The sequence below is a fragment of the Anopheles funestus genome, chromosome 3RL (assembly GCF_943734845.2).
Source record: "Anopheles funestus chromosome 3RL, idAnoFuneDA-416_04, whole genome shotgun sequence".
Lineage (NCBI taxonomy): Eukaryota > Metazoa > Arthropoda > Insecta > Diptera > Culicidae > Anopheles > Anopheles funestus.
The window spans coordinates 74738391-74753589 of record NC_064599.1 but is presented as its reverse complement, the minus strand read 5'-3'; the positions used below and the strand labels follow the sequence as shown (position 1 = coordinate 74753589).

The 15199-nt window shown below is 42.8% G+C and overlaps 3 protein-coding genes across 5 annotated transcripts; 1 reads left to right on the top strand and 2 right to left on the bottom strand.

Moving 5' to 3' along the window:
* Positions 1 to 1047: 1047 nt before the first annotated feature.
* LOC125767098 (eukaryotic translation initiation factor 5A) lies at positions 1048 to 7785 on the bottom strand. 2 transcript variants are annotated; one of them, XM_049433359.1, is made up of 4 exons: positions 7655 to 7785; positions 3283 to 3787; positions 3008 to 3206; positions 1048 to 2932 (listed from the first exon to the last, which is right to left on the bottom strand). In XM_049433359.1, exons 2-4 carry the CDS (start codon positions 3489 to 3491, stop codon positions 2858 to 2860), a joined length of 483 nt encoding a protein of 160 aa, XP_049289316.1. In that variant the 5' UTR covers positions 3492 to 3787; positions 7655 to 7785; the 3' UTR covers positions 1048 to 2857. The 2 variants fall into 2 exon arrangements, with proteins under 2 accessions (XP_049289316.1, XP_049289317.1); XM_049433360.1 differs by having other exon boundaries at positions 7617 to 7708.
* Positions 7786 to 8228: 443 nt separating this feature from the next.
* On the top strand, positions 8229 to 10269 carry LOC125767083 (NF-kappa-B inhibitor-interacting Ras-like protein). Its single transcript, XM_049433335.1, has 3 exons — positions 8229 to 8562; positions 8666 to 8902; positions 8970 to 10269. The coding sequence occupies exons 1-3, from the start codon at positions 8449 to 8451 to the stop codon at positions 9342 to 9344; spliced, it is 726 nt and encodes a 241-aa protein (XP_049289292.1). The 5' UTR covers positions 8229 to 8448; the 3' UTR covers positions 9345 to 10269.
* Positions 10005 to 14106, bottom strand: LOC125767045 (uncharacterized). 2 transcript variants are annotated; one of them, XM_049433288.1, is made up of 5 exons: positions 13893 to 14106; positions 11431 to 11835; positions 10522 to 11053; positions 10328 to 10444; positions 10005 to 10127 (listed from the first exon to the last, which is right to left on the bottom strand). In XM_049433288.1, the coding sequence occupies exons 2-5, from the start codon at positions 11791 to 11793 to the stop codon at positions 10042 to 10044; spliced, it is 1098 nt and encodes a 365-aa protein (XP_049289245.1). In that variant the 5' UTR covers positions 11794 to 11835; positions 13893 to 14106; the 3' UTR covers positions 10005 to 10041. The 2 variants fall into 2 exon arrangements, with proteins under 2 accessions (XP_049289245.1, XP_049289244.1); XM_049433287.1 differs by lacking the exon at positions 13893 to 14106 and adding an exon at positions 11939 to 12052.
* Between the last annotated feature and the right edge of the window lie 1093 nt (positions 14107 to 15199).

The window sequence follows — 15199 nt, the reverse complement described above, 5'->3', positions numbered from 1 at the left end:
CATTTGTAACATCCTACTTAATTTCCACACTTCGTTCTTTGTGTGTTGTTGTCGTTAGTTTTCTTTTAAATAGAACTTAAACCCGTGGCAACGTTTTTCAATTGCCATTTTTGTTTATATTTCTTGCCAATTTTCCAACGCTTGTACAACACACAACGCCATCTAACTTCAACCGCTTTCATGCTTTCCATCATGTACACCCCTAAGCGTCTTGTGAGTTTTCCTTCTCTTCTCCGAGCACTTTTGTTCAACAAAGCTACGAAAAGAAGGAGAACGTTACTAGAAGAAATTGATAGATTTAGTCGTTTATTTTTGTTCCATTTTAGAACATTTGCTTACCGAGACGAATAGGGGGGGTTTTTAGCATCGGGCTTGCATTATTCAACGGTACACCACACCACATTTCGTTGCTGCCTTTCTTGGGAGTTTCGTTTCATCCTTTACTTACGATCTTTATTTTTTCCTCTTTTCAGACAACCGTTTTACAATCATTCAAAGATGGGAAACAGTGAAGGGGAGCTCACACAAACCGAACATTTCTTTTCTCCCCTAGTTTTTGATGATCTTCACATACACACACACACTCACACACACATACATTTTACACAACCACACATACACACATTTAAGAAGTGGAGAAAGTTTTTCCAAAACCTTCACACTTTCATTTATCCGCGGCGCGTGGACGTGTTTTTTTCTTCAAATATTGGAGTATGGTTTTTGTCTCCGTTTTAAATTTTCTTTTATTTCATTCATTTCTCTGTGTTTTCTTGCGCTTCTGCATTTTTTCCTTGTTTTTGTTCACCATTAGTCCTGCACATAATTATACGCGTAACAAACAAGAGCATATTTGAGTAACATTGAAATTATTTCGTAAACCGTGTTTGTTGAATATCTTTTAGCTTGTGTGTGTGTTTTCCACTTCCTGTTGGATTGAAGGTGCTACTATTGACCGTATGATCGTTTCCAATTTTGTTTCCCTCTCGTCACTATTGTTTTGCATTAGTGGCTTTCAAACTATTCCTGCGCAAAATGTTGGTTCTTCGAACTTCTACAATTTGGTATTAGTGTTAGTTACGTTCATTGTGATCGCATTGTGATCGAATTCGATTATACATGGTTATTTGCATATTAGTATGCACTTCACCAGTCGTTCTTCGTCGACTCGTGCCATAAGTGCATCACAAAGCTAACCGACACGTGTTTGGTACAAGGTACACACACATCGAATGCCTTTTTATTAAAGCGCAATGTTGGTATGGTGATCACGGTGGAAAAAAAAATGCTTTACCTATAAATGATTGTTTGTAGCACACTTAATACGCCAACAAAAAAGAAAAGGAAGGATTACAAAAAAGAAAAGCCAAAAATGTAAAACAAAAGTTTGTATTAACACAATTGGAAGAGAAATGACGACGACAAAACAAAAACACGCAACCCATCTCTTCTTATCTTTATCTCAAAAAGAAAAGAAACAAAAAAACGTTTTCCGTATCCATAATTCGTCGTAATTACATCTGCAAGTACCATCCCTTAATTATTTTCCTTTCTCTCTCACACACACACACACATACACACACTTTCAGTGTTCACTACTTTTTCGGGCATTTCGTTAGATGCACTTCCTGTTACTATCTCTACCTCCCCACCGCAGCGGAGGTGTTTTCGTTGACTTGAACAACTATAGATGGTGTAACAAAGACCATGTCCCGTACGTATAAAGTGCGGCACGTTAACGATCGATCTCAAAATTGCACATTCGGGTGTACCAGCACTGTGCCGAGAGATCAAGTATTACAACATGGTGGTGGTGATCGCGTGTTCTCTTTTAATGGTGTACGACTTAAGTTCTTTCTAACAATACATCATTTTGCTTGTTTTCCGTGTGCTTGTGCCTTATATCTCTGTTTTTTGGGGGGCGGGTTGGGGAGAACAAAGAGGGAGATGCAGTTTATTATTCCTGCCCTATCAAATACACACTCGCTCTCTCTCTCTCTCTCTCTCTCTCTCTCTCTCTCTCTCTCTCTCTGTGATCTAGTTGAAATTAATAAGAAAAAAAATGCATTCATGGTATCGATTATCGTTGCACCAATATTACCCAAAAAACAAATCTCAAATTTTAATGGAGCAGTTAAAGGTAGAGTTGTGGGTCTTTGCAGTCGCTTCCTTCCCGCTGCTCCGTTTTTCCCCACCCTTTTCGAGCTCCACACATAACTCACCGAGGCCGAATCTTGCGCGCGCGTTCATTCTTACTTTCTCTCTTCCGTCATGTGATTTTTGCACTTAAAAAGAAATAATGCTTCTCTTCTTTTCGTATGGTTTTTTTCTTCCCCATTTTTTTGTGTAGTATTTTGATGTTATATTTTCAACGGTGCAGCACGGTGTTGTTGTTCTGTTTGCTTGTTGTGCCCCATCATTATCATGCATATTTTGTTACTGTTACCGCATTGTTTCATGTTTCACAATTTCTGCGCCTCTTCCCTCTCTCGCTTGTAGTTGTTGTTGTGGTTATACTTTCTTTTGTTTTTATTATTAAACCTCAGACGATGGTATGCTAATATGATTTTGTTTGTTTGTTTTTTTTTTATATATTCTAGCTGCAGGTGGTGGCGAATTTTGATGTTCTTGCTGTGTGCAAGAGGAGTAGTAGTAGTAGTAGTTGTAGTTGTAGTAGTAGTGGTGGTAGTAGTATGTGCTGTAAAATGCTTCTTCTGCTGCTTCTGCTGTCGCTGCTGTTGCTACTGCTACCGCCAATTACTGTTTTGTCACTGTTGTGGCTGCTGCTGTTGCTGCTGATTATTTCCTTCTTTTGTGATTCTCCTCTCTTGCGTCGATAGGTTTGATAGGCAACGAAGTATTAGTTTTTATCACCTGAGGTGTTGTTTTTAATGGCAATCACAGTCTCTTCGCCACATGATTTCAAGACGGTGCACTGAAATGAAAGTAAGGAACAACAAATGATTACAAAAATATTGTCGGAAAAACAAATGATTAGTAAAATACTTACGACAATCTCTTTGCCGGAATCGAACTCCGAACGCAGCTGGGTACCCAATTCACCTTCCGGGATCTTCAGATCTTCACGCAGGTCGCCGTTGTCGCTCATTAGCACAAGGAAGCCATCGTCAATATCTGTCAGCTGATAGTCCTCGCGCTTGACATTTGGGACGTCCATGTTGTGTGTTGACGGGCAAATATCTTCATACCTAACCGAGGAAGAATGTAAAAGCGTTAGTAAAGTAGGTACGAATTTCTGCCAAAAAAAACCCAAATGATACCTACTTCTTGCCGGTGAAGATGTCAATTCCAACCATATGGACTTTAGCGTGACCGTGCTTGCCGGTCTTGGAAGTTGACATTTCCACGATCTTGCAGGGTCGGCCCTTCAACATTACGTGACCATTTTTACGCAGCGCGGAACACTGCATCGGGAACGTCTGGGATGCGCCGGAATCGGCGGTTTCGAAGTGAGTGTCCTCCATTTCAGTCATTTTGATTGGATTGGGGGTGGTGGTTTCGAGGGCGTCACGAAAGCAAGTGTGTGTAGCACAACAGAAAAAACAACCAAATGCTATAAACCGTTCTTCCGTTTGCTGTTTAGCTGGTATTAACACCGCGGACAAGGCAGTTGTATTCCCAGAGTGTGTTCCGAATGTGGCGTGGCTGGTGTTTTCACACGACGGTAGGCAATAGATCCTCTGCGCGGTCCTCCAGATGCTGGATATACAAACAATGCAGTTGTATATGCACGGGTTATCTGATGGATCTGTAAAAGATCTTGCTTACGCTGCGTATTTGTGGCCGGGTTGAAAGAACATAGAGAAAACATTAATAAAAACAAACATCGTTCGGACAATGGGGGTTCGATTCCGACCGGATTTAGGGGTTTTACCACCGGCAGGATTGTTTCACACAGTCTTTCAAAACGATTCGGTTTGGCGGGAATGCGCGTTGTGGTGATAGAACGGTACGGATACTACAACGAGCAGCGTGTTATCATTGACCAAACCGAGCTGGTACTGTTCACATTGACAATAGAAACTACACTAGTTGCCCAACCAAAAAACCGTCCACATTTTTCTCAACATGTTTGTACCCCACGGAACATGTGGTCGGAGAGGTCCATCATCATCCGAAATCAATAATGCGTTGCAAATTTTAGATCGTTCATACACTGCCGCGCTGGTTTTACCTCCTCTTACCCGTACATCATATCGGAGTACAGCCAGTTTAGGAGTACAGCGCGAGTCAAGGGCACACACTACCGTTGTGCTTCCCTTGCACAAAATTCTTGCAAATTCGCCTGAATGCACTCAGGTAAAGCGACAACGCTTTTAGCGTGATTTGCACGCGTACGGGCACTCCCGAAACCAGGAGGCCCGGTTCCGTAGTATGCAATTATGGTGCGATAAACTGTGCAGATTAACATGTGTATGACTTTATTGCATCATGCGATATATATTTATATGTACATCCCGTGATGCTATTGTTTGCAAACAAAATTTTTTTTATCATATTTTATCTTCCGTACTAAAAAGGAAAAATAAAACACAGTTATTATTAGTAACATAAGAAGCATTTGTAAAAAAATACTTCTTTACTCGAAATGAAACGAGTATACTGGAACCACAAGGAACAATGTTTTATCGGACACACAGATGAGCAAAGTTTCGATGGTCACTGCCAAAAACAACAGGATCGCGACATTAGTATTGTTTTTTTTTGTTTGACGTGTATAATCCACATGCAAGATGACACGTTTTCGTTTTTTAACAACTCCCTTCGCTACTTGGGTTCGATGCCGAAAGGTTACCACCACTACCAGCATGTGTGTTGCTCTTATCAGTAGCCTATGGAAACCAGTATTGAACGGTGGTGTTTGCTGATTACTTATCGGTTTGTGCAGGACGTCAGAAAAAAAAACAACTGTTTGCTGGGGTTTGATATCGTTTCCGACGAGATTCAAAAGCGGTTCCCGACTGGAAGAGATCTTCTGCTCTTTTTCATCAGGTTTATCTCACGCAATGTGGATTCTTTGACGCCACAGACCTCTTTAAAAAAAGCCTTGCGTTCGTAAATATGCCATATGTCGCCGGCACAAGTATCGAGCGGCGTGTTTCGCGACTTCCAATGACGATCGATCAGCCTACTTGGGAAAAAGATTTCTAAAAGAATGCGTCTTGTCACCCAGGAACAAGGTAGGCGAATGGTTTATGTACCGTGTTTCTCTCGTGTACTCGGGACACTACACACAGAACACGGTGGTGAGTTGGGCAGAGTACGATATTGCCTTTATAGCTGATATCGAAGACGGAAACCTTCGTTGAACATAACCTAAAAATAGAGCCGTGTCACACCGTGCTCAAATGAGGTAAAATTGTACAATAGAATCAGAATCAAGGCAATGCGGATTTCTTCCCACATCGATACGAGACACGTTTGTTTCTGTTGTCAATGAAAGCAACGACGTATCGCACGGATTTTTGATGGAAGAAGGAACGATTTTTCGATTTATATGCTTTACATGATTTCTAGTACCAAACAAGAACTTTCCAAGGTGTGTGAAATGTTCAAAATTGAACGTATTCTTCCACATCCGAAGTGTGCGTGGATGTCCTGATGAGCCATGCCGGCGTAAACCCCCAAAAGGGATGACAAGTGAAAAAGAGTCAAGTCAAATGCGGATCTGTTTCCTCCTGACGACGGTTTGCCGGGTTGTACAGTGGTAGTGGTAGTAAGCAGCGTGGAGAAACATTCGCCGACACATCGACCGCTGTAACCTGGGGCACACAGAGAGCACGTCGTCGCCGTTGCCGTCTCGAGAAAGCATGTAAACGCCCTATCGCCAGTACAGGTAGCAAGAGAAGGAAAGCGACAAGCGCTATCTCTTTTTAGCGCACACGTGCATGAACTGAGCGGAGCGATGAAAGAAGAAACGAGAGAAAGAGACCCATCGGGTGGATTGAAATCAATGAAAAAAAAGGTATGCTCTTCCATCTCCAATGCGATTCGTCGCGTGGCTGTCCAAAAATATGCACAACTTTTTCGCAATCTGCCGCACGGTACACGATATTCTGCCTATGGTTTTATAACTGATTCCTTTGGACAATTGTTCTAAGGATAGTACTGGCTGCAAGAGACGAAATCAAAAGCTTTTCTCCAAAATGTATGAACAATTTGGCACACTTTTCTTTTATGCAGCACCACTCTGCATTCGTCATTTTGCACGCACTTACACAAACACACACATATACCATCATCATCATCACCCAACCACACCAGTAACCAACACTTCCTATTGCCATGCTGCGGCATTCCGGCCGGCTCCACGCTTCATGACATGCAACACAGAAGCAGTAGCAGCAGCAGCGGTAGCCACGTCAACTGTTGACACTTGGGCTTCCTATTGCTTCGATATGAACAACGAATTGCATACGGTTTTGATGATAATTTCGCGCACATCGCCCCTATCCAGACGCGATGATGCACTATGTCCCAGAAGCTGCGATAGCTTTACACGCTGCAATCGTAGAAAAATTCAATTAACACAGGAAACGTGCACCTTCAGAGTATCGTACTTCTTCCACCAATTTCTCACCCGGTGGTGGTTGTTTCCAACTGGTGCGGAGTCACGACGCTTACCTCAAGAAGCGAAAAATTACGTTGACGAACTTACATGTGTGTGTATGTGTGTCTGCGAGTGGTCGCACTTACCCACAAGGTAGTAGAGTTTTTTTTTGTGTAACACCGGATGCGGTTTCACAATTCTAGATCTTGGACAATACCGAAACTTTGTGCCTTTTTCCCTTTGCATCCTTTTCAAAACTATCCATGGCTTACAGCGATCAAAATTTTCTTTGCCTACTGATTGCAAGATACAAACAAGTTGGTACGGGCAAATCCGCATTCACGAACAGTGCAAACTGCATAATGCCTTAAGGTGTGTGTTATCAAGAAGCAGAAGATACAAATGTTCCTTGCTGTCGAGGTCGTTCGATAAATACGAATCCTATGCAAAAAAAATCCCCTCTTCTCGGTGTACCATTGAACAGTGCACCAGTCGCTTCTGATGTTGGTCAATTCCCGTGTAAAATTTCGGTTGGATCCTCCAGTCAACGAACTGCGCTGCAAGAAGGCATCTACTGACGTCGTCGCGTAGATAGTGCTACCGCACCCACAGCAGCAGCAGTGGTAGGCCCGTGGCCATGTGTCAACTTCTTTCGTTGGGAGCAAATCCGCATAAACTTGTACATCATCGGCAATTCACTGCAATTCTTTCATGGTTCAGGCTGGACATCTTCATTACACCATGCTTTTCCACCCCTTAAACCCTTCGGATGGAGAGCTGCTGCGGCTGCCGCTGTTGCGCCAGCCACCATCATCATCACCACCACACCACCACCACCACTACCACCACTGCCAGCACCATCGTCATCATCATCACCGCGGACTTGACACAAGCGAGAGCACACGGGGAAGGAAAGGTGTACGAAATTTACACTAATTTTTGCCAAACGGATAGCGTTACCGTCCAACATTCACCGCACCCGTGTTCCACATCGCAAACCGAATCGTTTCGTGCTGCCGGTGACCGTTCTCCAGCATAATTTACACACTTTTCCGGTACGCACTCCGGCAGAATGTTGCTACTCACATGTGTGATCAAAATGGTCACGGACAAAAGAAGATCGCTAACTATGGCGTTAGTTGCGGAAACACATCGCGATGCGCGAACGGGACGGCACGATTCAACGACGTGCCAACTGACAGCCGCATTCCTGTCGGTGTATGGTAAGTGTGCGTTTTCCCGGGCAACGCAACCGTGTCGTTTCCGGTGTCGGTGCTTACGAGTTGCACAATGGTCGGGCTAGACGAACGTTGGTGATGCTTTTGTTTTGGTGTTTTCTATCCTAATTTTGATTCTTATTTAGTCGTACACCATCAACTGGTGTTTGGATACACTTATGCTATGAGATGTGACTTCATAAAAGATGGAAAGATGGAAAAATTGCATTAATCTTCTGCGAAAAATATGAAACACAAATAATTCGTAAAATATTGTAACCATCAGTGCTTTTCCTTCCGTTGTAGAAAAATAGTTTCAAAATTTGGATTTAATTTTACAATAATTTTAAGTATTTTTTAACATATGAAAAAGTTTGCGTTTTGCGCAACTGAAAAGCGAATGAGCGGATGACAGCCGCACTGCGTTGGTTGCGTTTGACAGCTTGATGTCATCGCCCCCTGTTTCAAGCGTAAACAATCCCGTTGTTTGTGCTGTGGATTCACACGATCTCACCCCTAATAATCGCGCTTTCGCTTCACACATTCAGGCCTATCGACGGCACTATGAGCAGGCACAATTAAGCATCCGTTCCGAAACTCAAAATTCTCTGACACGGTCGTTTTCCATCCCCAGTTTCCCCTGTTGTGTGTTTAAAAGCAACGATGCTCACGTCGAAAATTTCAAAAATCGGTAAAGTGGTAATATGTGGTGGCAAGGGTGTTGGAAAAACCGCTATGCTGGAGCAACTCATCTATGGCCACGTTACGATCGATTCGGTGCGTATAGTTATATCGATGTCACCTAGCGGTAAATCACTTAGCGGACAGTGTTACTAATTAAAGTTACGGTCATGGTACCGTTACGCTTACATTGGAACAGGAGCTGCACAGCACGATCGAGGATACCTACGTGGCCAGCGTAGATACTGGGAAGGGAAGTAGAGATATGCTGCGCATTTACGATACTGCTGGGTTGCAGGGAAACGTCCAACTGCCCCGGCACTATCTGCTCTTTTCGGATGCGTTTATACTAGTGTACGATCCGAGCGATCCTGCCAGCCTGGACATGCTGGCCGGAATTAAAAGTGATATCGATAAGTACAAGGAAAAGAAAGAGGTACTGGTTCACAGTTTGCTGTTTATGCTGAGTTATAGATTTACTAATTTTGCTTTCCTCGTTGTAGATGATAATTATTGTGATAGCAAATATGCATTCTCGTCAAGGGCGCTTGACAAGTGGAGCACCGATTAACGCCGCCCCCTCGACAGGTGGTGGTACACTGCTGCACTCACCGAACGGAAATCATCACCAGAGCAATGGTGCAAACAACAGTCCACAAATCAGCAACAACGATCTAATTGAATCCAATCTCAATCGCGCCAACAACTGGTGCGCACGGGAACGCATCAAACATTACACGGTCAATGCGATGGAACGGGCATCGCTGTACGAACCGTTCATACAGCTCGCCATCCGTCTATATCCGACCCAAACCAAAAGCTCCTTTCCTCAGCTCAGACAGCTTACGCAAAAAACGTCCAAAGTGGATAATAGCTAGTGTGCGGCCGCATTTGACGGTGCGCGGACAGAGCTTTATTTATGTTGTTAGTGGATAGTAATACCGATATACTTACCCTGCTAATTGGCTGTTGAGCATAGTGAAACCAAAAAGTCGAGGAAAATCTAAACACAATCGAACAGTTCCCCGCTCTCGGATCGTATGCATATCATGCAAGCTGTTCCGCTCGATCGTACTGCAAACAGTTTTCCGCAGTACAAGTATTTGTTGCAGTCTTTTATAGCACACCTATACACCGTGCTATAATAGCAGATGGTGATAAGAGGATGTGGCAAAAATCCCTGCAATTATTTTACGCGAAAGTTAGTGTAATATTTTATTTATGGTATTATTTCCATCTTGCTTTTACTCTCCCGGTAATGGGAAAGCTTTCCTGTAGCTGCAATTATTTTATTTTACTCTGTGAGAATCGTCTTAAATCGTACTTAAAAAATGCAATCTAGATCTGTAAGCAACAATCGAATCGGGTAAATTAAAAAAAAAATAAAACTAAAACAAAAAAAACAATACTGTAAGTTAAGTAAATGCAAACTTTTATCTCTTCCTTAAAGTTGCTTAGTTTTATTATTAAAAATTACAGCCCAATTTAGTGCACAATCCCATCCCCCGGGGATGACATAGACCGGAATATACCGGAATGCAGGATTTATTTTTCTTCCTCTGCTGTTGCACTGCTTTACCACTTTAAAAGATACTTAAGCTTTCTTAGTATAATGCGCGTCCCGAATAGTTTATCCCAGATGTCGCTGCTAATACCGTAACCTTGGGAGAAATTGGAAAGGAGCAGAAGAAGGAAACGAGTTGTTACTCATGTTGTAGTATTGTACTGTTTCGAAGTTAGGTTAAGCCGATTGTTTGACAAAATGTAAAACATATTTGATAAAACATTATAGACTGAAAAGTATAGTTTTCCTGTAAAATTTCTTTAAAATTATTTAAAGGAAAGAATTGTATCGTCGTACCTTGATCGTGATGGACAAAGTGATGGGAATAATGATATCGCTTCATGTGATACAGATGTCCTCCGGATGGGCTACCATAGTGAAGATAGTAATGTATCATATCGTATATAAGATAACCTGTAAAAAGATATGATAAAAGAAATGATTAAAATTTCCTCTCACTCGTTTCAGCACTCGTCTCGCCTAGCGCCTACCTATCAATCCGCCCGCGAGTGTAAGCCTAGGGTATGGGAACGCATAGTACACCGGTTGATAGAAGATGGTCGTCAGCAGTATGGCAGGCGGTACCGGAAACACTAACCGGTACGGATCGAACGGAACCTTATGGTGTTGGCCATGTATTAGAAAGTGGAACGTCTGCAGGAATCGGTTACTCTTCGGATCGAGATGAAACACCCAACGGTGCAGCGAATACTCGAGCAGTGTCCAGGCGAACGCACCGATGACTAGATGCAGGTACAGATCCACACTAACAAACGCTTGGTTCGGATCGTTCCATCCTCGCCCAGTGGCCAAATCTTTCGCCCCGTACTGTACGATAATGTAAAAGATGGCAGGTATCCAAAAGCCGGGCACGATCCACCAGGGGGTTTTGGTCATGTTTTCCAGCCAGCTCGGACCGAGCAGACGTAACTCACGGTCCACGGGTTTGTTCACCCATTCCGCATATTTGTCACCGATTTTATGTATTTGAAACAGCATCGGTTTGTTCCAGTCCACCAGGTACTGTGGGAAAATGGTTTCCCGGGGACGGGAAAAAACAACATACGAAACGGTTATGGGGACGTGCGGATTACGAAATCATTTGCCGAACCCAACATGCAGCGGACAGGTTCTTATCGGTCCAACGTACTTAGATAAGGATTGTGTGAGAATCAGATGAACTTGAGGGGGCAGTATGTGAATCATCCAACCCGATCGGTTATGCCAACAATGACTCCCAATGATGATGATGATGATGATGATGATATGATAGTAGAACAACGAGTTTGATGGTGACGATTGAACTGCCGGCAACAATTGGCCTACCCTCGCTGTGTACTGTACACGGGCGCGATAAGACAAAAGTACACTTGTTTTACTACAACTAAGGCATGACGTACCTCCATGCTGTCGTCCGTGAGGTGCGTTACATTGCCATTCGCGTGTAATCCGTTACTCGTCGGTTTGACTCCATTTTTCAAGCCATTCGTGACGGTACCGTTCACCGTTGCTTTGGTACCGTTTAGAGAGTATCCGTTCGGTTTGGTTTCGGTGGCAGTGTCGGACGTACCGTTGAGCTGGTATTCCTTCATCAGATACTTGGCGGCCTGCGAATGTCCCGGCGCACGTTCGAAACGCTCCGCCATGTCTTTATTGTGCAGACCGGTGAGTGAATTTGTCCCACCGGGATGTTTGTGGGCAAAGTCTGTCAGGTCGTACCATTTGTTTTTGTACTTTACGATCAACGGTTCCGTTCTACCCATGGTGATTGCGTCCAAAAACGTGCATAGAGGGTTGGGAAATGTCTGAAATGAAAAAGGAAGGATAAGGGTTTAAATTTAAACTCAAAAAAGTTAAGATTTTATCAAGTTGAAGTTGAAGCTGAAGAAATGAATAATTGTCACTCACAGTTGAGAAGTTTAGGTGACAAACGACCGCGTTTCTAACTGAGGTAACATCGTTTATGCCCTTTCCTAACCGTATCGTACGCCATATCAGAACCTTCATATCTTTATTGATGCACACACACGCACACACACACACACACACACACACACCTGCGGTGCGTCGATACAAATCCGATTTCTCGTTATCGTTATCTATATGTAACACCTCAAATGTTGATTATTACAAAACGTTACTAGCCGATCGATGTTTGGCTTGTATATCGGGCGGAGGGACGATCCTTTTTCTTTTTCTCTTTTTCACCTGCCATACTGTGAATGTGATAAGTTTTTTTTCCTGGTTTGGTGGTAGAAAAGATAGGCCAAGCAGCAAGGTTTAGTTTAAATAGGGGGAAACACATGATAGTACAACCAGGCTAGTAGAGATTACGGCTGTTTACTTACTATCTTGTCACACCGGCCCGGCGGTTATCAATTTTCGGTCCTCCGGAGATATTAGATGTAAGAACTTTCTTTAAACATGCGTTAGGTTCGTGTTGTTTCGTTTTCGTTTAATATAGTTTTTGGATCAACTTGGTTTACACCTGAGACCTCGTCAAATTACCATAGCTCAAAGTAGAAAAAGTCCAGTCTGCTAAATGAGTGGAACACACGTTCCGGGCGAGATTTGAACCCAGGCAGGCTGTGATAAAGACTCATGAATCAACCTACTGTACTATTTAACCGGCTGAGGAATGATGGATAAAACGCGATATAAAATCTATTACTACTCTCTTAGTGGCGTACTACTACCATATACCTACTTTGATTTAATCGATAAAGCTTTAAAATTCTTCCCATTCTTATCACTAGGATCGATCGGTCACTGAAACTTTTTTACAACACACTGGTGTTTAGGTTAAATACGTGATGTGATTCAAATTTCACACTTTAGTGAACTCTTTGAACAATCTTACACATTGGTACAGTGATTAGAAATAATTTTGCGTGCGTGCTTGATGGTGGGCGTGATTTTTACAGTCAATTGCGATCGTTACACTTTAACGGTTCATGTTTCCGTGTGTTTACATAAATCATAATCGTGGACCATTGTTCTGTTGCACACGGCTAAGTAGACGTTCGTGGATGGTAATCGATTGGTTTGGTTTATTGATTCTATCGGTTTGTCGCAAAAAAGGGCACAAACAAATGATACTCTTGTTCTACTAGTGCACACGCGACACAGGAAAGACAATTCGTCTTTGTATTAGCACAATTGTAGTAGAAAATCGCAATATGTAGATCGGGCGTTTTGTGAAGAAATTAAACAGCTTTGCCGGGAAATGACTCAACAGAATACGTCAATGGATTCGTAGTCGATTCAAAATAGCAAACTCTTATGTCACCCCACAACTGGCATACGTGAGGAATGCGCGTTCGTAGATTAGTGGCTGTGAACTGGTGGTTTCTTATCAAAATTCGTCCTATAGATATTTTTTCCTGCACCGAAACCCACTTTGACGAATCACGCTAGGTTGACTTCCCATCTTGGTGGGGCCGCGATGCGTACGATGCGACGAAGAAAGAAGGCAATATCAGAACACAGAACGCAAAGGGTTTTCAAGTGGAATCACCGTTCAAGGAAGCTCGCTGAACACTTTCGCTTTGGAGTGTAACGATCAATATCGGAAACCTCGTCTTAACCTGACGCTGGGTAGAACGTTTGTTTGTACTGTTCTTTTAGCAAGGGTCCAGGCTAATTGCAATCATTACATCGATCCACGTCATTTGTTGCTGCTGAACAGAGCAAGGTATTTTTTTCTATTTTTTCTGTATCGATGCTTGATCACGTTAAAAGCTTTAACACATTTTTCCACTGTTGAAGAACACTGCTCACTGTTAACTGGACAATTTAAAAACATTCGTTCGGTCAGACCCAAACGGGCAGCAAATGAAATGGTGGAAATTTGCACACTAACCTGCAACACTTTAACGATTCCCGTTCACCTGTGGCTGGATGCGATCAATCACGATCACCGGATATTACTTTTCAAAACACAACAGTTTAAATACAGCGCGAAAAGCAAAGGCAACAAGAGCGCGTCACGTGCTTGGTACGGATCTATCACATCTCCGGTCGTGTGCACATGCAATGCGGCCACCTCGGCCGACGTTCTAATCAGTACTGTTTCGGGTTCGTCCTGGAGAGCCGTCGTCGTGGGCAGCGCACTAAACTGTCACCCAATCTGTTCGGGATTCGCGCGGACCACCGCCGATGGGGTCGCGTAGGAAATGTGAATCTCGTAGACTGTGTGTGTGCGTGTTTAGAGTGCCGTTGAGTGCCATTTTTTTATCAACGGTATAATCATCGGATACTATGGCCCGCGGGGGTGGGGGCTGGAGAATGGGTCGTACACATGATTCCGGGGCGGTTAGGCAGAAGCGCTCCTAAGCACTTGATGTAAGTTGGTAGTAAATCTGATAAAAAAAGCTGCTGGAATTATAATTTAATGATGCAGTACTTGATACTCAATCGGAGTATTTAAGGGTGTTGGTATATTTTAAAATGTTTATTTTAAAATTAATAAAAAAAATATAACAAAACAAACACAACAGCAAATATTGTGCGTAGCACTGTTTGCTAATTTTTAAATACAACCACAAGTGCATTCTATGACACATTACAATGCTAAAAAGAAACTAGAATAATGTTACTCGCGTCCGGTCAATCTTTGGTCTCTTTTTTTCGGTTTTTTCCCCCTAAAGCATGATAAGATAAGCGACAATATTCGACAGTGCCAACAGACTGTGGCTAGTCGTTCGAGACAATCATCCTCCATCGGTAAGGTTCCAGACGCACCCGAAATGTCGTCGATGGCGGGTTTTTAGAAATTAACCTGCGCGCCACGTGAACGCCAGTCGAACAGGAAAATGTGCATTAAACATCGGAAAATTGCATGTGAAATTTTAACAACCGATCGTAATGCAATCCGGTGTGAAAAGGAATGAAATTCGTGTTTCGTGCTAATTAAGAACTCTTTTGAACGCGTTGTTTTATGACAGATAAACTGATTCAATCAAATCCGGAAATCAAACACATGGAAGCTAATGAGTTGCATCTCGAATGTAGAACAAGCTAATCGTGTGTTTAGTTTACGGAGGTTTGATTTGGAAAAGTTTGTACGTGTTGATTGCATGGATTAGTATTAAACATTGAGAACTTGTTGGGAACCAGTGCGATTTAAACAAACAACTTTTTTATTGCTGAGTCTAATATACGATGTGC